At 39.1% G+C, this 21,701-nt stretch overlaps 1 protein-coding gene across 1 annotated transcript in view; it reads right to left on the reverse strand.

Moving 5' to 3' along the window:
• Positions 1-343: 343 nt before the first annotated feature.
• The window catches only part of TM9SF3 (transmembrane 9 superfamily member 3), a 49,321-nt gene continuing 27,963 nt past the window's right edge, over positions 344-21,701 (reverse strand). Inside the window, exons 8-15 of the mRNA XM_056352021.1 lie at positions 19,377-19,471; positions 17,323-17,453; positions 8,696-8,835; positions 7,060-7,128; positions 6,819-6,965; positions 6,300-6,383; positions 6,103-6,179; positions 344-1,646 (exon numbers count right to left, since the gene is read on the reverse strand). Coding sequence (XP_056207996.1) covers positions 1,579-1,646; positions 6,103-6,179; positions 6,300-6,383; positions 6,819-6,965; positions 7,060-7,128; positions 8,696-8,835; positions 17,323-17,453; positions 19,377-19,471 — 811 coding nt within the window. The 3' untranslated portion in view covers positions 344-1,578. The remainder of the gene's footprint in view (positions 1,647-6,102; positions 6,180-6,299; positions 6,384-6,818; positions 6,966-7,059; positions 7,129-8,695; positions 8,836-17,322; positions 17,454-19,376; positions 19,472-21,701) is intronic.

Genomic DNA, 21,701 nt, shown 5'->3' on the forward strand with positions numbered 1-21,701 from the left:
ACACTAGTTGGATCACAAAACAGACTTCTCCACAAACAGTTCAGCCAAGAAGAATCTTTTGGGGCTGGTCATCCACTTTGGAGCTGTACTGTACAATGCAGTTGTTAGCAAATTCTGAATTCAAAGCATGGGGCTTTGATATTTGAAAACCACATTAATATTGTGTACAGAAACCAGCGTTCAGCAGTATTGCCTTTTCAAACATCTTCAGTTGCAAACTCATCTATTTTCAGAGTCAGAACATTTTTGTCTGAAAAGTTTATTTTAGTTCTCTGAACACTCTAAAGCAACGGTGCTTTTTGATGTTACACAAGTGTCCAGATAGGATTAACAAAAATGAAAATGTTCTAAATTACAAATTTAATTCCTGTAAGAGCTTGAGAAAGGAAATAGAACAGAAAAGCATGACATACACACATTGTGAAGAAACCCCAACTTTTCATGCAATGGCAGGCAAGATGTAAAAAGCCACCCAAATTCACACATTTTTACACCGAATCATCAGAAAAGTACTCTGTAGTAAATCTGTACATCCAAATACATTTGGGATCTACACCTAAGTTACATTATTTAATGTTTATATACACTTATTACCCCTTGTATAATGTCTAAAGGAAAATCTTCATTCAAACCCAAACCAAAAAAAAAAAACCCCAAGAAAAAAAAAAAAAAAACAAAAAAAACCAAAAAACAAAAAACCAAGACTAACTTGGAAAAAAGGAGAATCACTTTAGACATTCAGTTAAAATGTTGGGTTTTGTTTTAATCTACACTTCAAAGTGTTTATTAAAAAACCAAACAGTCCTCCCCATTTAACATTTTGCTTTCTAACTGTACAGTAAATTGCATTGCAGAGAACACATCCCGTCTTTAGACTGTATTTTCTTTGGATGGATTTAACATGTAGCTGGATATTATTTTAAAGATAAATAAAGGGAAGTTGGTCCAACTAGAACAATAGCTGATATATTACATGCATATGGGTTTTTTATATATTTTTAAATTATTTTTTAAACAAATGAGTGTAGGGTATAGTTGATATTGCAAATAAACCAAAAAGCACCTGGAGTCAAAATATAAAACATACCTCCTTATCCTGGCAATGGCAGTAAAAATCAGAAGAGTAATCTTTCTGGAACCGCATTTTTACATAATTTAGAAATGTTAAGTACCAGGAAGACTACTAATCAAGTAGTTTTAGCAGCCAAGTTTCCCTCTTTTTATTGAATGGAACAAATGCTTTAAATAAACCGTTTGTCCTCTTCACTGAAGAGAGCTAGCCTATTCATCTTTAATGAGCTAGGTTTTTTGTTTTTTTGTGGGTTTTTTTGGGGAAGATTAGCCACGTACTGTAGTAATGCCTACTGCATATAATCCAAGCATTTGCTGTGAACAGTTGGAGAAAGCAGTCAGTAAGAACCTAGGATCAATGAAATAGATGTTACTTTAAGCCATCCACAAAATGGAGACCTATATAGTGCCCAGTGTTAAAACCCCAATCTCTTCTCGCGCTTTATGTTGTGCAAGTTCATCCCCATGAAAACAGGAGCTGATCCATAGTTCAATTTTCTTATTTCCTTAGTCAATTTTCACATTAGTGTAGATTTTACGAACAAAGGCACTTGTTCCCATGTAACCAATAGCTCCTGCAAAATAAACCAAAAACATTGAATATGTTAGAGCTGATCATCAAAATAAGGCAGCAATATAACACACGCTTAAACAGAGAAGCCGCATAAAGGATGCATTCTGCACACAGAAAATTATTTACCTGCAATACTTGTTCTCAATCTCTAATTATCCGTGCTCCCAGTGCACGCCTGGCAAGAGCTCCCCTAGTCTAGCAATCTAAATCCATTAAGCCATCTTACCAAGAGGCCATGCTCACTTGGCCTCGATAAATATAGCAGCCCCCCTACTGCTGCCAATAACCGGGTCCCTTTTTCTGAATGGAGGGTAAAAAAACATACAATCACCCACTCTGCAGGGAAGGTGGATGGGAGGGCGGGATTTTATTATAAGTTACATGCCTTCTGGATGAGTGTTGTATTGGCAGATGGCTTTTTCCTTCCCACAAGGCACAAATAATAATCCCCATCCCAGGAGTCTTAAACTCCAAGGAGGTCTGTACAAAGAGATTAAACTAGTAGCAGTTAGTAGTTAAAGGAAATTGCAACCCATGGTTTTCAAATTAGTAAGAGTCATGAGCAGAGTATGCATTGTCACAGCAGTAACAAAAGAACAGGTCACTGGGTTTTTGATAGGGGCAACAGTCTGTGCTGAACCCAAAATACTGCAGGACTCAGGACATCTAGAAAAATGACAGAAATGCACTGGACCAAGACTGCATCTCAGAGAGAGGTTCAGCAACCTGCCTGGTCCAACCCAGAACCTCAGGTTTGCCAGGCTCGGTAAATACTGCGGCCTTACTGTCTACAGGGAGTGTCTTCAGCTCTTCCAAGCAAGGTGATTGCAAGTCTGCCTTGTGGAAGTCAGTCTGGCTAATTCTCAGGTTACAATTGAAGTTGAAAATCGAGCAAGAATTAGAGACAACTGCTGTCAGACTGCCAGAATAACACATCACAAAATATGGGCAGGAGAGAGAAGTCAGGGCCTGTAGCTCACTACAGAGAAGAGAACTCCTGATATCAAATGTTTGGATGTGCAATAAAGAAAGGACTCTAAACAGAAAAGGTATTTTTTCTTCCCTGAAGCAATACAGAAAAGCCCAGAACAAAGCGGTGATCTGGGATGCACCAGACTTGAACAATTGTGTTAAATACAAAAGCCTAACCAACACTACAAGTTTTCTGCCTAAAAGTCATCTTCCAGTAAAAATACGAAGGTTTTTTTGCCTTTAGGAATTACAGGCTGTACAGACCTGCAGCTAGCATTGCTGACCACAAATTTATTTGGAACCTGGAGAGTTCTTTATATCCTGGGGACTAATTGGATAATTCATGAGGTCATCCATTAAACCCACACAAAATTTTGGGTTTTAGATCCTCAAAAGTCCAGCATTCATAACTAACCTGGAAACCTGCACAAGGCAAAACTGACACACTGTTCCAATGCTACCGGAGTGGTAAAGAGCCTGTGGAGTCAGCCTCTGTGCTGCAGAGCATTTCAAGCTCTACAAACATCATGACAACCATTCCACTGGCCAGTAAATGAGGGATTTGCGTTACCAACCTGGACAAAGTAGAGCTCAATTAAAACAAACCGAGCACACACAAGATCAGGTTGCTGCTTGCAAACACAAAGCGTGCTGAGGGCACAGCAGGGGGCCTTGGCAGTTCAAGGCGTGGCCAGTACCACGTACGGACAGACCTGAGCACAGGCTGTGCACAGGTGATGTGAGCTTGGAGCCGTACAGGAGCACATGCAGATTCTTCTGTAGCCTGTCAAGAAACTCATCTTCTGCCTTATGTGGTAAATGGACAAAGTAATGGCACTAGGCACCTGTTTTCTGCCTGTTGAAGCAGGCACTGCCAACAGATCCAACGCCCACTTCAGTTGCTAAACCCAGATGCATTCCAGAACTTGTTCTTTGAGGGTTTCTCTTGTGATGTGGTTCCAGATATCACAGAGATTTGGGAGAACAAAGCATTAGTTGTGCTTCATTTGGGATCTAGAGAACGTGTGCATGAGATGGAGGCGAGGGGGAGGAGTGGAGAGCAGCAGTTGCGTGAGACCAGAAGCTCTCAACCCCACAAACAAATCATAACCTACTCTGAATCACTGGAGCCCTATCCATGGAGGCCACTAATGGCCAATACCGAAGGCAGGGGTTAAGCCTCATGGTTACTTCACAGGCACCGAATAAAACATGGGGCAGGGAGAGGGAAAACCCTAACAATCACAACTAAAGGATGTCCTCCTGAAACAAATGCAGGATACTTGGCTCATTTGAATAGAAAAGTCCATACTAAAGGGAATAATGTTATTAATTTATTAAACACCGTCTCAGATGATATTCATAACTTGGTCATGGCCTATATAGGTTTATAGACTGCAAGCACATTTCAGCAGGACAACAAGCTTTTAAACAGAGAAAAATTTGAATAGTGAGAAAGAGCAATCATAAAACAGAAGATTAATTCCTATTACTTCAAGCCAATAAACACTACAGCTGTGACGTCATAAGCACAGAGGTTTTTTTAAGAAGCCCTTCAACCATACTTAACAGTCTTTATCTGGATGCTGAAGTGTGGTATTGTAGGAGGTCCTTCTGCACTACCTAGCTCCTAAACCATCCACTGAGCTGGGAAGTACATTTTAATCTTTTCTGTCACCGAGAGGAAAACACGAGGAGCTCAAAAGGTTTGGAAGTTCTCATGGGCTCCCTACGGTCCAGTCCCAAAACTGAGATGCTCTGCAGAGGGCAGCAGACTTTGTGGATCAAAGCATCCCACTACATGTGGGATCTGAGTTCAACTAGGCGTTGTCAGGGGCACTAAAACCAGAGCTGGACGATATAAGCCTCCAGAGAGTTTCCCTGCGACTGCTTTGGACCCTAACTAGTGTGTCTCATATCCAGCTGTGTGATACTGAACACGTTCATACACACAAGCCTCCACAGCAGCTCTACACACTTTTCACAGGAGATGTACAGTCAGTAGCACAATTCTTTAACACAAATGTCTTTGTTAGACCTCAATGGCAGCAAGTTCCCTACACAAATGCTTTTTGTCAGGGGATCTTCCCCCCCCCCCAAAAAAAAAAGGGGGAGTTTGCAGTAAAAAGGAATCTCACAGCTTCTCTTCTAACACACTTAAAAAGACAAAAAGAAATCTCAATAGAGCTGTAGAAATAAAGTTTAATGTATTTTCTGATTTTGAGTAAGTTCAAATTTTACTCTAGTATTCCATCAAGTAGTGTCTTACCATTACAAGAAAGCATTTGACAATCTTTCTTTTCCATGTTTTAAAAAACATTTTAATTACAGAAACTGGTGGGCAAGTTTGGCTTCTGCATCACAGATATTTTAATCAATACCAGCCTGAGCACTTTAAAAAGATTAGAGCTGAAAAGTATAAGCCTATTAAAGAAAAAAAAACGGCTGCAAGACTGCCAGAACAGCAGGAAAGTCTTGTACCATGCCAAGAACCTGATGAAGCAAGATCAGATTGCATGAGAGCGAAAGGGGACAGGTACTCAGCAGTTAAGAGATTATTTCCCTCCCCTTTTTATAAAGCATTGTGAAATTACCCTCCCTCTTGGGATATCAGGAAATGTATACTTTACAGAAGGTAAGTTCCTGTAAGACATCGTGTGTCTCAAATACCTAGCTCAAAGAACTCCTTCCACTGGAGTCTATAGGACTATTGATTCACTGCTAAGAAAGAAAGTATTAAATAAGAATCTCACACTAAAAAGGAAACACCACCATAGAAAAGTGCAAAAGAACCAAGTAGCACTTTCAGAAAGTCATTAAGCAAGGGACAAAAATAAAGCTAACAGATCAACAAGTGTATTTGACTTTATCAGATGACCTCCATGCCAAACCCCTGGCGTTTTCTCTAAACATCTGTCAAAACACTATCTTAAAAAGCAATGAAATCCAGCCGCACACAGGAGCATCCTGTGCTCTCCTCACCTGTGAATATTCCAATACTTATTTCTCAAATTTTACCCTGACATTTCAGCCCTTTCTGTTCTGGTCACCCTCATACATACATGCCACAAGATACAGATGGTAGTGTCATCAGTATTGTGATACCACTGACGCCTCCATGGGTGTGCCTAGCTCCTTGTCTTGGGGCAACAGTAAAAATTCCAAAACAAAACAATAGTGTGGACTCAATTTAGAATTTCTTTTACAGAATTTCTTGCCCAACAATGAATCTTTCAAGCTTGCACTGAGGGTGAAAAATCTCTACAAAGCACCTGAATTATCTTCCCATCAGAAAAGAAATCTCCTGTATTAGGTAGGAATCAAGTATACACAGAGAACTCTGAGATTCTTTTTAAAGATTGAAAACTTTTGTGACCAGATCTTGCAGGCATACACACTCCACCACCAAAACCACAGAACTAAAATCAGAAACCTGACAGTCTGAAAAATGCTGATAGAAAACTGTCAATACATTTGAAACTTACCACACATTATTCCCAAAGCTGTGCTAAATACTGCCATATAACCAAAGTAAAATGATGTTTGAAACAAGCCATACATCCTGAAAAAGACAGACAGGCATTTATGTTAGGTATTTTCCCCAGTTTTTATCAATAAACTTGTTTGGCAATACAGTAATCTGATATTCAAACAGGAAAACTACCGCCAAATTACCACTTACTTTGTCTTGAAAAAGTAGTAGTAAAAGGAGTACATGTAAACATAAATCGCAGTTGATGCCGCAGAAAGAAAGCTTGTCCATTGCCTGAAAGTAAGCACACACATCCATCACGTATCTAACCAAAAGGCTTCCCAAGATGCAGAATATGCTGAAACCTGACCCTGAATGTGTACAAATAAGTACTGGTTCTACAGGCTTATTTAACAAAATCTACATGTTGTCTGCTATAAAACTGACAGAAGTTTCTACGGCAACAGCTACCACTGATACCAAGTGATGATCCTTCTTCATACTCCTGCAAGCCTTGACATACTTTTCTCTATACATACACAGATGCATACACAGATGCACATACACACAGAAAGCTCCTGTACAAAAAAGATCCAGTAAATGTTTTCATTCCCTACAGCTAAAATCTGGACATGGACACTTTGAAAAGACCCATCTAGACTGAAGAAACATTACTTTTCTATGAAACTCTCACAATCTGGTTAACTATGCAAATAACGCAATACTTACCACCTGTAATCCTCTGCATTTAGCAGGAAATAAGTACAAACGATAGTCACACAAACTGTCACAATGCAGAGGATAACCAGAACCAGCATCATAAAGCCATAAACATAGTAGATCTTGTAAGCCCAGAATGAAGTAAAAATGAAATACCTGAAGAAAGTAAGCAAGATATGCAGGTGATACTGTAATTGAACTTAAACTACTATAATTTTTAATCAAACTGGCAAACAGCTGACATACTCACATTTCAATAAAAATGGATCCAAAAGGGAGGATTCCACCTAGGCAAACAATAACAGCTGGTTCCATGAACCTGGAAGATATTGAGATTAGTTTAGGGACAATGTTAATCTTTCATTTATAAGCATGTGAAGACACATACTCAGATAATTAACATAGCACAGAAAATTATTTAAAAGGCATGCCAACAAGAGCACTTCTGTTTCATACCAGCATATCCCAAAGAAGATTCCCCCAAAGACATCATGTGTACGGACACAAGGAGCAGTTATTCTTGGGGAAAGCTGAAACAAACCGTAAGGCTCATGTCTATCACCTGCAGGCATAAGGGCAGGCATCTAACCAGCCTTACAGGCTACAGAAAGAAGCTCTCTTGCCCAAAAAGGGCCCAGGCAATCGAGCCCGTAACATCCACTAGCCTTGAATGCAGGCAGTGAAAACTCAGTGCTGCTGGGGGCTACAAACACAGCAAAGAGTGCAAAGAAAGTTTTGCAGGGTAACGGTTATAGAATTAAGAACCAGTATTTATTTTTAACGCTATACTGAGTCATCAGCGTATGGCCAAAAATGGAATCTCGGCCAGCTACCTGTAGATGATTCTGTCACTTACTAAAGGTGACCTCTGTGTAGTACTTGCAACGATGCTGAATCTAGCTAGTAACCAGTGATTTAATTTGCAGCTTCTTTTATTATTTATAGGCAGACTTGTCTAAGTTGACAGCGTGCAATTTCATCACCTTCAAGCGAAGTATCTTATTTCTTTCTAGCTGTCATGCTGATCCAGAAAAATCCATCAGATTCCCAAGATACAGGTCACAATATAAATCAAATCCTAGCATCTGAATTGCACAACCCACCACTAACAAGACAGTAAGTGTGCAGCACTTCCTGGATATCACGGGTGTACACGATTCAGTGCCCCGTTCACTTAGTTCCATTCCTCTGAACAGGGAAAGCAAGAAAAATCTATTAAAAAAAAATCCTCTGAGAATATTTTCATTTCCATAGCTTGCTGCTTCCATCTCAGAATTAAATTAATAGGAAAAAGTGACAGCATTCATGATTTTCCAAAAACCTAAGTCTAAGCTAGGCACCCTTCTACATTCACTTCAAAAATAATAAATGCTCATTCGCAATTCAAACCATATACCTGGAATATTTTAGGCTCTGCGCCATCAACAAAAGCACAGAATTGGGAACAGCACTGCAAGCTTCTCTCCACCATCACCCTGCAAATACATCGCAGCTTGTACTAGGAGACCATTAACCAGAGTAGTTCTGCCTCCAAGGCACATTCAATCCTAAATCTGTAAGAGGCATTAACTAAAGAGGAATTGTTTTGTTTCCAGATTCCTATACAAGAACTGTGTTGGGACCATCCCTTTTACATAAGAGACTAAAGAACATTTCAGGCGAAATGTGAATCAGTGATACAGGAGTAAAATCTGCTACAACTATTAACCACGGTATTTTAATTCATCACAAAAATCACATTAATGAAATGTCAGTACAGCTGTTCTTCTAGGCACAATTTCATTTAAATAAAGTTATTCCAGAAAAACCTTTAATGATCACACCTGAAAAGTCATTTTAAATGTACTGAAGTTAACATTCTAGTTAACATTCATGCTTGTCTTTACCATTTTTTCTCTGGTATGGGACGAGGCACTGCATTGACACGACATGGAAAATTAGGCTGTCCTGACAGATTTCGGCCAAGAATCGTACCAACAAGGTTCAATGGAAGAATGACAAAGAAACAGATACAGCACACTGCCACCTGTAAGCAAAAGATAAAATAGTAATTAAAAAAACCAAACAGGTATAGGATGACAAAAGAAGATAACAACCCACTCAGTATGTATCAGTCCTTAGTAGGTATTGCTGTAGAATCATAATCCTAGTTATTAAGCATTAGTTAACATACCTCTATTTTATCAAATGGAAGTATGTATTTCCCAAGAAACTTCCTAATAAACATTATGACTTATATTTCTTGCGTCAGTTGAGAGACGAGAACCACTACAGATTTCTTTTTACTGTTTTCATCTAATAATTATTATAGCTCAGTACATTGCATAGGAAAGAAATTGAAATATTCATGGTACTTCACCATGGAAAATTTCATCAGCTTCTCTTAAACTTTTACAGAGTATGCTGTTCCTAGAAGTGAACGCCTAGCTGTAGTTCTACACAAAATTACAACTGCTGGGTGCAAAATTTTTAATCCAATCCAAAAAAGAAACCCAAACAAGAACTGCAAAGCCAGAACAGCCAGAATGCTACCGATCAAAATTTTGGGTTCAATTTTCTCCACTTTCCACCGACCAGGTAATTAAGAATACAGACTGCCAAAGACACAACTGATGACTGGTAGGCACAGGTACACAGTTCAGAAGCACAAGGGCCCTACTTACATACAGAGATTAGGTTTATGCATAATGCAGCAAAGTCAAGTCAATGTTCCAGCTCTTTCCAATGGAACAGCCTCCCTAAAACTTTACCTTGAATCATCTTTTTTTTCCAGTATATGTATGTAGCTCTAAATTTTGCTGTTCCTTGAAGGCAACATATTTTTATCTTCCAAAACAGGAACATTTGAAGTGTTTAGCAAGACATTCTCTACTTGGAACTCTTTAGCACCAAATTAATTAGCATTACATGGTTTAACTTTTTGATATTGATAATTAAAGACAGAACAGTTGCCTGTAATGCAATAACCACAGTTCTGAATACTGACCCTGTGACCTTCTCTATGCAAACAAATGAAAATACTGACTTTTAAAAGCACTGTTGCCTGAGACTCTGTGTACACCCTGGTGCCTCCTGAGCAAGGAAGCTATATTCGACATTTAAGAAGCAGTTATTCAGGATAAATAAAGGCTGTTCACATATGCTGTATCTACAGAAATCTACTGCAAGGCAGCTGAAAAGCCAGAACTGCTAGGCTTCGTGAGATGAGGAACTGCACTATGTAAGCTCAACGCAGACTTAGCATTAAGTTAATTACATCAGTTCCAGGCAACATTGACAAAAGACAGTGGGTTATCCCTCCGTTACCGACTTGTAGACCAGCACTAGCCTAGGCCAGATGTACATGGAATGGGGGTCCGTTTGGCCAGAGGTAAAATGCCTGGGGCTACATGGAGCAAGCCTTCATGCTTCACAGAAGGGGCGCACCAAACAGGCGGTCCAGAAGCACTGTCCAGACTGCTCTGTGTATCTTTGAGGAGATGTTATTAAAGAATTACATCACGAGCCACTAAATTATAAAGATTCAGTGGTAAATAAGGAAAAGCTAAGTAGTGTTTACACTTGCCAATAATAAAGCAGATTTTACACCTTACATATTTAGTATCTCCCATTTGCCTTCTTCCATTACTTAAAAAAAACCAGAGGTAAGCAAGCATAGCATCTTAGGTAGGACACTGAGGTTGCCTAAGAATAAAGTATAGGAGAATGATACAGCTAACTCACTTAATGGATGCAGGTTCTGCCCTTGAAAACTGCTCAGTCTGAAAGAATGAGCAGATGAGAATTTTCAGAGAAAAATGTCAAAAAGCATCAGAAGCATCAAAGAACATAATCTTGAGTGCTACTTTTACTAAGATCCTGACCAAAAAAGCCCCAGCTTGTTTGAGGTATAGGAACATCTTGAGATGTTCAAGAATGAAGGCCTGGACAGGATGCAAAGAATTTCCAAGCTGACCATACTGAAACCATTGCCATTTGCAAGAAGAGCTTGCTCTGCCTTTTGCCTGGCAAGGACCTCCCAGTCTGCTGGGTGGTCCCTGTCCACCATGCCTTGTGGTGCTCCGGCAGATGGGTTTCAAACCTGGCTGAGGCAGAACGCTCGCACTGGCAGTGTGACAGGGCATCTGTGCTGCTCATCCAGCCACACTGTCTTTTATGGTACAGTTATCAAGATGTAGCTTCATTTCTTGAGCTTGGAAACAACCCCTAACTGGGGATAATAGTAGGAAGAGAATGCACTGCTTTACTGCAGACACTGTCCAGGAACAGCCTGGGGTTCCAAGCTCACCTGGAACAAAGCTCAGTAGCCTCTAATTGTCCATCTTGCAAAACACATCTACCATAGGGAATCCACAGGGAAATCATACAACCTTGGGCAAGGAACCAAGAAAAAGCCATTCAGGCCTAATTACTAACTAGCTGGCAAACTCCTAGATGAAAAAAGGCAGTCAGTAGCATTTCAGTTCTAGTGACACCAACCAACAGCTGAATGACTTCAAATCAGGTGGGCAAGGAAAAGGCCCAACTTGTTCCAGCAGGGCTTGGCTGTTATGTTATGAGACTGACTCAGCAGCAGCTTTGAAATCTAGAAGTTTTATCTGCATGTAACAATCTGAGACAGCCCAGATTCCTTGAATAATGGCATCAGTAAGCACTGCCAACCTGTCCGCAGTACACTTGTAATCAGCATCTGTCAGAAAATCTGAGTGGTTTCATTACCAGATCAGTCAAAGCATGACTGATAACGGTGCAACATCTTCCATTCTATTAACCACCTGGCTGAAAACTGAACTGATCTCAGACAGAACAGCTAGCTTCTTCAGTGAGATCTAGTAAGCAGCGTTAGGTAAAGTCAACATTTTGTTAAACAAACTGTCTTAATGCTATGCTGAGGACAGCTGTATTGAAGTACATTTTTTTTGTTTTTTCCTGGAGCTATTCAGGAGTCTAAAAGCTACCTGAGATGATTCTGCAGTGCAAAGGAGGCCCAACTAAGCAAGCAAGGATGGACCATAGTGCAGGCTCAGGAACGCCTCCCACTTCCACCTGGATCTGATAAGCTGCCCAAGCTGGTAAAACTGTTCTGTTCTGCCTTCTGAGATAACCTCACCCTGGTGACGCCAACCTGATGGTCTTATTAGTAGGGTGACCAACACAACTGGTACTGGTTAGAACCAGCACACACTGTGCTGACCTCAGCAGAATCTTCTGTCTTGCTTTCACTTGCTGGCTGACTCCAAGGTAGTCTGCCTGCTCGGACTGATGTTTGCTGCAAATAGCTTTCTTCATTCTTGGCAGTAATAGCCTACTCTGGCTGTGAGAGATGACTAAAGATTAATCAGCTTTTCCAGCTTCTGCCTCTTCAGGCATGTTCTTAAATTTCAGTTCTGAGGTGAGGTGAAGACACTGCCTCCCTCCCAAGCTGAACAGGTAGTGCCTGGCGCTGCTGATGGCAAGGGCAGTGATGATCTAAACCTAGAGTTTAAACCCAAAATGAAGCAAACACAGGGCACTGGGGTACACAAGCGTCTTAACTGAAAAAGGGATGAAGTTACGAGTTTTCTGCCTCAAATGTTTCAGAGAATGAGATCATAATGGTGAAAGCAGCTTAGGCACCTACTGGCCTCCATTTCACCATCACAAATGCCAAGAGGTAACGAAGGCAGGATCAACACAGGTATGTGCTCTGCCCTCCTACAGAAGCACCGCCCTACAGAGGTTACTGGTGACGTACTACAAATCCCAAGCCCTTGTAACAGCTGTTGCGTGGCAGGCTGAGATAAGAAAGTTAGGTCTTGGTGAGCCTTGTAAGTATTACTGTAGCATCAACCAAGAGAAATTCAGAAAACAGTTTTAGGCACCACTTCAGAAAACACAAATTATACAAACAGGCAGATTACTACACCTATAAACCCAGTTTTCAATCAAGCAAACAAGCACACATTCTCCATCATCCGTATTACTGACGACAAATTACAAGTTTTGCTACCAAGCCAGTACATTAAATCATACCTATTTCATTTTGACCGTTGCATTTTTGTTATACAAAATATCTTATTTATACATGAGCATCTGATTTAGTTTGTGGGTTTTAGTTGCCGCAGAAGAGACTGTCAACCTCACCAAGACTGCACTCTTTCCAACCCCTTTCTGGTTTGTTTTGATGGGAAAAAAATATTCCACTGCCCTTGACTGAACGTGTAGAATTCAGTTTTCCTTATTTGAAAGGAAACATTGTCAAGAGGGATATAATTTATGTTCTAGTGCCATGTGTTTCATATTTTCTGACAACTGTAGATTAAACTTCATTCAAAGGTGATAATTAAAATTTTTATGAGCATATCTAATATTGAACAGCTACTGGCAGGCTATGGTGCCTTGACTGCTTAATGCACAAGGGAGAAAAGCAATAAAAATTAACTGTCAAAGCAGCAGCTTGATCTTTCCTGTCAGCTACCAAAACTGCACACTCAGTCATGAGGCTCTCCCCCCTGCAGAGAGGTTACCGAATCTGTACAGTGACACTTTCCTGCACATCATCAGGCCAAACATTATAAAGAACAAGAAAAGAATAGAAGGCTTCAAAATAAAGTGTTATTCAATTGATTGCAACTAAGTAGTTAATCTAGGGTACTGCTTTGGGTAATCAAGTGAACTGCTGAAAATTTAGGCTATTTTCAGCAAAAATGAGGGTTTTGACCAAGGGTTCCACAGTCACTTCCAAGCAATCTAAGAAAGCACACAGCTGAATATATATTTAACTAGATTTTTTTTATTTTTAGCCAGGTGTATTTCCTTTTCTAGTTCAAGGCATGAAAACCTTTGGCACTACCAGATCCTCCTCCTTCAGTGGCAGCCAATACTCATATCAAATTAAAGCTGTCAGGGATGGCTGCAGCCTGGATTAAGCTATCTGTTGGAGGAAACACTTTTTTCTAGTTTAAACAAGGTATAAAATATGCAAACACTAGGGTCACAATCCCAAGAGAAATTCAGTGTGTGCAACCTTATTTAATTAAATCATTAAAAATGCATAATGGAAACGTTAGCCGCACAGGAACCTAGTGCTCAAAACAAAAAAAAAAAATGGTACATCTTAAACAGTTTAATAGTAGCTGCATGGATTCTGCAGTCAGAATGTTACATCAGTCATAGCAGCCTTAATGGAAATCTTTAAATTATATATTGTGACACAGAACAATGCAAGCAGTCACAACTTAGGAAATCCCAGAATTAAGATGGTCCCTTGAAATTAGATCCTGCTGCATCCCATAGAAATTCTGCATTACTTAGTAAATTATTTCTGCACAGAACTATCACCATGCTCCTCAAACATATATGGATAGGTCACTTGCCATTATTTAAAATTCTTATTGATTGCTCCATGCTCCATTTTCTGCACATAATTCTAACACAACAAAATACTAAGATGATTGATAAATATGCTGAAAAGACAAACAAACATCAACAGAATGTAAGCCAAGGTGTACAACACCTTCAGAACTCCTCTATGTTCACCAGTAACAGGATATAATAAACAAATTACCCAAAAAGATCAAATATGGGCTCCAAAAGAACAAAGAATTTAATAGTACCCACTGCATTTCTATAAAAGTAAAGAGATGAGAGAAAAAAACCCCAGACTTCTGTATCTCCTTAAGATGCTTAGGGAGTTGAAAGCTTTAAACCATTAAGTTTTAAAAAGCTCTCACATTTGAATAAAATCTGTCACATACTTTGTTGCGTTTTGATGGGAAGGGCAGCTGAAAGATATCCCAGGGGAAAGCATAAGCCTTTGTTCAGCCTCACGGTGTACTTCACTACAGAAGGTTTGTCACAGTGTCGGTGAGGTGGCTTGCATGTATACCCAAAGGGCCAAAGACTCAGTCCCAAGAGTGAAGGCTGGTTTCAGAAACAAGCTTTGGATCTTCCCAGTCCCTGCCACATCTTCGAGGAGATCCCAGACATCGTGAATGAGTTATACAAGGGGAACGAAGCTTTGAAGTGACAGTGAGTTGTATGAAGGTCCTGAGGAGACCAATCCATTTGAGCATTTCAAGACAAAGTGCAGAAAAGCAGACACCCAGGTAGATGAAAGAGGCACCAACTGTGCGTTAGCTCAGATGTCTTAGCTCTGGCACTATCAGCTGCCCTTGCCTACATTCCATAGAAAAACCTGCCCGGAGGAAGGAATTACATCAGAAAGAGGAGACTACCTAGCGGGACACTGGGAAGCAGCAATGCCAAACGGGCAAAGCACAGGATGTCACATTCAAGCATCGTCTCTGAGCGACCTTTTAGCTGAGAGACTTCTTTTCGGTGACTCTGAATCTGCTTTTTCTTTATTTAGAGTAGTCAAGAAGAGGTGGTAATTCTTGCCAGTGATTTAAATCAAGGAGGGTGGTTTCAAGGCATGCCAGGGTAAAGGAAGTAATATCTGTGTTCTAGTACATTTAGATGGTAGAGGTTTTATTTCCCCAATAAAGCAGCAGCAGCAAGTTTGCACTAGAGAATTCTGGAAGCTTCTCTACACTGAAAACCAAGGTGGAAAAACACAAAGGTATCTTACCCATAAAGCCAGAAAGGCTTCCCGGGGACTTCAACCTGAAGCATAACATGGTAATTTCAAACAATTTTCATTTCCTCTACAAACCAGCTTCATTAGTTGATCTGAAGTCATTGGAGCGTTGCTTATTCTGATGAAGTTTCCAATTCATAACCTGCTCCTACTAAAAATCTGCTAACTCCACTGAAGTTTTATTGCCACAGTCATAATGATTCAAACACTTTCATAAAACCTTGAGATCATTAAAATCACTGTGTATAAAGAGTGCTAACATCCTGATTAAGTGACCCCTGAAGATTTATATTCCCATTTGCTTTTAAATGTACATGTTTCCACGATCTTCAAATACAAGTTGAGCAGATTTACAAGAAACTTCAGCACAGGTGGAATTCCCTTCCTTCAGCATTTCTGACCTCCGAAGGGGAATACAAGCGAGAAATGTGATATCATAAATGCTTGCTCAGCAGTAAAACAGAGCCTCTTTGCACATATCAAAGATCAACGTTGTAAATTTTTATGACAGTACTGTATAGGGCTGCTAGCTTAGGGAAGAAAAAGCAATACAATATTCCTTTGGGGCACTGACTGACTAATACAAACATATCCATACGCAGAATTTCAGTCTAATGTCTTGAAGAAGAAAACCAGAAAAATTAAGCAAACACATTCAGCTTGATATCATATTTAGCAGTTTTATAACAACGAATTTAATGTAAAAAGTTGGTATTTGTGCATGCATTGAAAACGCTGCTGATAAGGAGGTGATGAGAACTAGCAACATACATTGAAAGTAATGACTCCTCCATCAGTCAGAAACTACTAAAAGCCTTTGCCTGAAACTGAAAACTGTCTCTCTTTTTATTACCATTTATGATTTCTATCACATTGATTCAGTAAAAATGTGTTCTTAAGAAGTATCTTCAGTCACATACTGAATTTGATTATATCCCAAACAATACAATATATAAGGCAGAACTTGTGATACTAAGCTTCATTTCTTGGTAGATTTAGACTAAGAATAAATCCAAGGCTACTCAAACATGTCTGAATAGACTGAACAATTTAACATTTAACAAAAACTGATACGCAAAGAAGGAAGCTATAAAATGGTAAATCCCAGGATTTGCTACAGATATTGAAAGAAAACAAGCCTTCCGGTATTAAGATGTTTTTTTAAGTTAACAGTGCTACGGCACGAAATTAGGAAAAGCAATTTTATGGTGCATATTTTAAAAAATTTGCCCTCAAGTAATTCCCCTTGCAAGCTTAAACAGAAATTCTGCCAAAATGCCAAGTGATTATTTCTTACATTGTATTCACAGGGTTATTTGAGGTTGCTTGAAAGGGCCGTAACAACAAACAAAATGCTGACAAAAGCCACAAGAAACAAGAAAAGTCATCATGATTAAATGAGAAAGTAATCCAACCAGCATTGTTTCTCAAGTGACACAGTTAATACCCAGACACAAGACTATAACTAGATACTAAATACCAGTTCACAAAGCAAAAACAGTGATTCATTTTCATAAAGCCAGACGTCCTCAGGATGTCTCATCTCATATTGTTGCTTCATCTTTTATTTCCATTTTTTCTGCTTGACTGCAATGATTAGGAAGTAGTTTTCATTTGGGATCTCTTTATATTGCATTTTAGCTTATAACCAGTTTGCATTGGCCATCCAGAAGAAGATTCAAGTTGCTAACTTCTCATGTCATTTTAACAGTAAGCTTAAACACAAAGCAGAAGTGTCATTTCAAGCAGAGAGAAGACCGTTGTTGGCATCCACCAGCTGTTGCTTAAAATGAGTTATACTTGAAGCACCTTAGACCCCTCCCAGAATACATATCTAACTAGGAAGCTAACACTATGATTCACAATTGTATTTAGACTAAAACGCAGTTTCCTGTGCCTACAGTGGTGTTTAAGTTCTCCAGTAAAACGACTCACCATGGTTCCAAAGGGTATAGCTCTTGAAGCATGATAATAGATGGCTATGAAGTTAATGAAGAAGGCAGTTCCACACACCATTGCTGGAATAAGGAAGGCTCCAATGAACATCTGCTTTATCCATCGCCTTCCTGTAAGAAGAAACATTTCAATGGAACTGGTGAGGTACAATGTCTTTGGTTTAAAAAGCTATTGCCAAGCTCTCCAGAATCTAGGTGTTAGACAACTTCTCCCCACAAAAGGTGAAAGTAGTAAGTAACAACATACTACATCAATACATGAGCCAAGAGTCAACTAACATTTTCATGTGATCCTGGCAACTTACAAGATGCAGCACATTAATCAATTCATTAGGCCAGGTAAAAAGACAGGAGAAGGGATACAGCGTGAGAATATTCCAGCTGGAGAACAGCATATGCTGACTAAGCTGCCCAAAGAAACTGGGGTATGAAACATAAGTGTGCATGTAAGCTGCAGATTAGCAGAGTCAGAGAGAGCAGAGCTGGCCCTGCACACAGCCTGCTCACACCCTGAGAACACGGGAGAGCTCAGCTCTGCTCCCGGGACAACAGCACTGCAGCTGCCTTCAGGCAGCACCTGCTCCACGCCGCCTGGACCCAACTATGCTGACTCCATACATTCAGGATGCATTAAGGAACTGGCTATCCCTGGTATAAAGCAAAATTCCACACATTTAACATACAGCAAAATGGAACTCAGGCATCTTCAGCAGCAGCAAAGGTAGAGGGAAAGTAATTTCTAAACCCCAGGCATAATGGGAACCGCAACACTTGTTAGCAGCTATTACTACGTTCAGAGCTCCCTGAGCAGCCCAGAAAAAATCCCTTGAGCGATACTTTAAGAATTGTCACTGTCTGTATTCCCTTTACTTTCGATGCTCTTAAATATAGTCTGTATTTAAATTTAATACACCATAGATGCATCTGTAATATGCACCAAATAAAATAAGTCAGAAAACTAGCATATGCTTTTCAAGACATCGTATGTATTTTCACTACGAGCCAACACAATCAGCATCACATGGTCTGATACATTTATCTGTAAAAAGAAATGCAAATCGCTCAACTATATAGCACAGTACATTTTAGAACAGCAACCCTAATTTACCCAGATCTGTTTTTCTACACATCGCTAGGTTTATATACAAGCCACATGAAAAGAAACCTCTAACCTCCAAACACCATAGATCAGAGTGCATTCTGAGACTGAGTACTGACAAGTAGGTTGTGTTAAAAGGACAGATTTTCTTTTGCTAACTTACCAGATTTTTTTTTCCTAAAGCACTATAGAAGAGAAGATAATAGATATATATTAATCTTTTATTGCAGCATAGGGAATGGAGGAAGCTAGTGGACTGCAAGGATGTCATAACTCAGAGGAACCGTGGGGAGCACTTGAAGACAGCCTGTCCAAATCCGTTACATCAATTTTATTGGGCTACTTCTCTCCACTGATACCCATTTTGAATTTGCTAAGCATAGAGTACAGTCTAGAAAGTAGAATAACCTTCTTTAAAAGACGCTATAAACAGTTTTACACATCAACAATTAATGGTCTAGTAAGTACTGTATACTCATCCTTTCTGTGTTAGTAGACCTAACGCCCCCAGTACTTACAGAGGAGGGCTATGCAGGAGTCTCTGGAGAAGATGACATAAGGTGTTTCACAGCACGTTACGGAACAGGGAGAGACTATGATACTCTCTGGGTGCCATGAGCCAAACAATTATATACAAGAGTGTAACAAGCAATCCATAAGACACAACTGTTAGTAGTTCTTTAGCTCTTATGACTTTAAAATTAACTAAAGACCTCAGCTATCTTTACCGAGAAAATGCAGCCAATACCAACTAGGAAATAATATGAAAGTTAAATACATGCAAATTTTTTCCCGTTTATTAAGAATTTAATGGATTCCATCTGAATTAACTAACTACATGAGGACCTTTCTATATTACTGCAAATCAGAAAATAATGATTTCTCCACTTAACGTAACAATATAATGAAAATGCTCAAACATGAAAACAATTTACCTCCTTGTCTAGCATAAAGGCTTCCTCCAAAATATCCATTCACTGGTGATGTTGCAGCATAAACAAATATAGCTGTACTAAGCATTGATCCTCTCCTACAAGAAGTGATTTTTTGGTAAATGAAAGAGAGAAGAAAATAGTATTAGAGCAAAATATTACAGTAAAATATGTGCATTTAGCAGCACCAGTTATTTAATATTTTTATATAATGTAAAAATTTAAAAGTGCTTAAATTGTAAAATCTGTGTACGAATGTGAACTGTTTATATCCAAAGCTTCGACCAAGTCTAATTCAGTTGGGGGGTTTGGGGGGTGGGTGAGGGGGAAGAGTTCTGACATACTACATTCTTTCCTAACATGCATTTATTTTCACTGGAGTACAAAAATCACACCTCCAATCAAAACACTGTGACATTTGGATGTGTGCACCAAATTATTTATGTGACATACACTGTGTAAGACTCAACTACTGCAGAAAAAAGGTCCTCTTTACTTAATATAAAGGCCAGTATTAACAAAAATAATCTAAGGTTGTAAATGATGTTTCTGCCAACCCTCAGAAATTAACTTTTAAGATCGAAAGCATTAAACTTATAGAAAATTAGAAAACCTGACTTAAAAGCTATAAATAGTATAATGAAGCCACAAATCAGCATGAAGTAGTCCAATCAGAAGAGTCTAGTAATTTTTAAATTATCACCTCATTAAATGCTGGAGTACTCATTTTGGCATATTTTTTTCCTGAAATTTTACTGGCAAAGCTAGTAATTTTAAATTACAAAAGCCATCTCCAAATACATTTTTAAAAATCATGTCTAAGAATAGCAAGATAAACTGATATCCATGAATAGAGCTGTTTCCCATGTCCTGCTGCTACTCTTCAACAGCAAAAAGCAGCAGGTTTTCAGCCAGCTAGCTGTACTTTCTTCAAATGAGCTGTTCTGAGAGATTCCAGATGTTGGCATTTCAGCTTTTGATGAACCATTACTGGATGCCTGCCCTACTCAAAGAAGTAATCTTTAGTACAACCGGCTTCCATGACTGCACGAATTGAACTAAGCAAATATACCTGCTGGTCACACACACTAAAGGACTGTTAGGCTAACATTTGCTTCTTAAAAAAAATCAGCAATGGTTCCATTTTAGAAAGCTACTGGTTAGATAAAAACCAATTTTAACATTTGTCCTAACTTAAGACAATTTAGAAACATGTGCAGACCCCCAGAAGACCAGGCACAGTCTGAAATAACACATGTAAGTCCAGGCTACCTGTAAAATGACTGGCAGATGTTCCTCTAAAATTATTGACCGGCAGATGTTCCTCTGAAATTACCTCAAAACTTCCTGTTCTTGAGCTTACTCCCTTGTGATCCAAACATTCTAATGTAAAAGCTTCTTAATCCACAAACCAGTATCAATAAATTAATAGCTGACACGACCACATTTTGCTGAGAGACTTTTAGCCCATACCAGCTGCATGATCCCTAAGAGTTTTAGCAGAGCTGAAGAACACTGACAGGCAATCATTCTCGTGATTCTGGTTTACAGCTTTTTTCACTCACATCATTATTTTTCTAAACGGCAGAACTGTCTGCACCAGATTTGGTCAACTGTTCCGTTACACACCCAGAATTAAATTAACTTTGAAAGTGATATAAAGGCCTACTGCAATGAAAGACTAAGTGTACATATATTTTTAAAAATTACTGTTCTGATGCATTTTACAATTGCCATTACTAATTTACAGCTTCTCTACAGTGCACAACATTCTGAATGGTTTCATTCCTTCCCTTAAAGGATTGACATGCTGTACAATTAAAAATGTGTACATCAGTCTAGCCAGAAGTGTAACCATGGGGCACAAGGGGGCAAACACACCACACGAAAAATGAAAATATGCCAAGATACTAGTACTATGGAGTGGCTTGTTAAACACACCGTTAAAAGAACTCAAAACCAAGAGTTCTCTCTAGTGGCACATTAGAAGTATTACAACTTGTTAAAATCAATAGTAACAGGAGAAAATAGAACAGAGATATGAAATTTTAGTCACCGCTTAAAACAAAGCGCTTGTTAAAAAAAAAAAAAAAAAAAATAATCAAGATTCCCCACAGTACCCAAAATACAATCACTACAGAAACAGATTAAGTCCATCCAGGACATCAAAAATCTCAAACACATAAAAGGTAAAGGAAGAGAACTAGGTGAACTGTTAAGTGGTGTGTTAAATTTAAACTTGAGTAGTATTTATTTGTTTCAAATGAATTCTTTCCAGTCAGGACCACAGCCCACCTATTGCTGGAGGTTTTACAGGCAACAGAGGCA

Source organism: Falco biarmicus, chromosome 9, assembly GCF_023638135.1.
Source record: "Falco biarmicus isolate bFalBia1 chromosome 9, bFalBia1.pri, whole genome shotgun sequence".
Taxonomy (NCBI): Eukaryota; Metazoa; Chordata; class Aves; order Falconiformes; family Falconidae; genus Falco; species Falco biarmicus.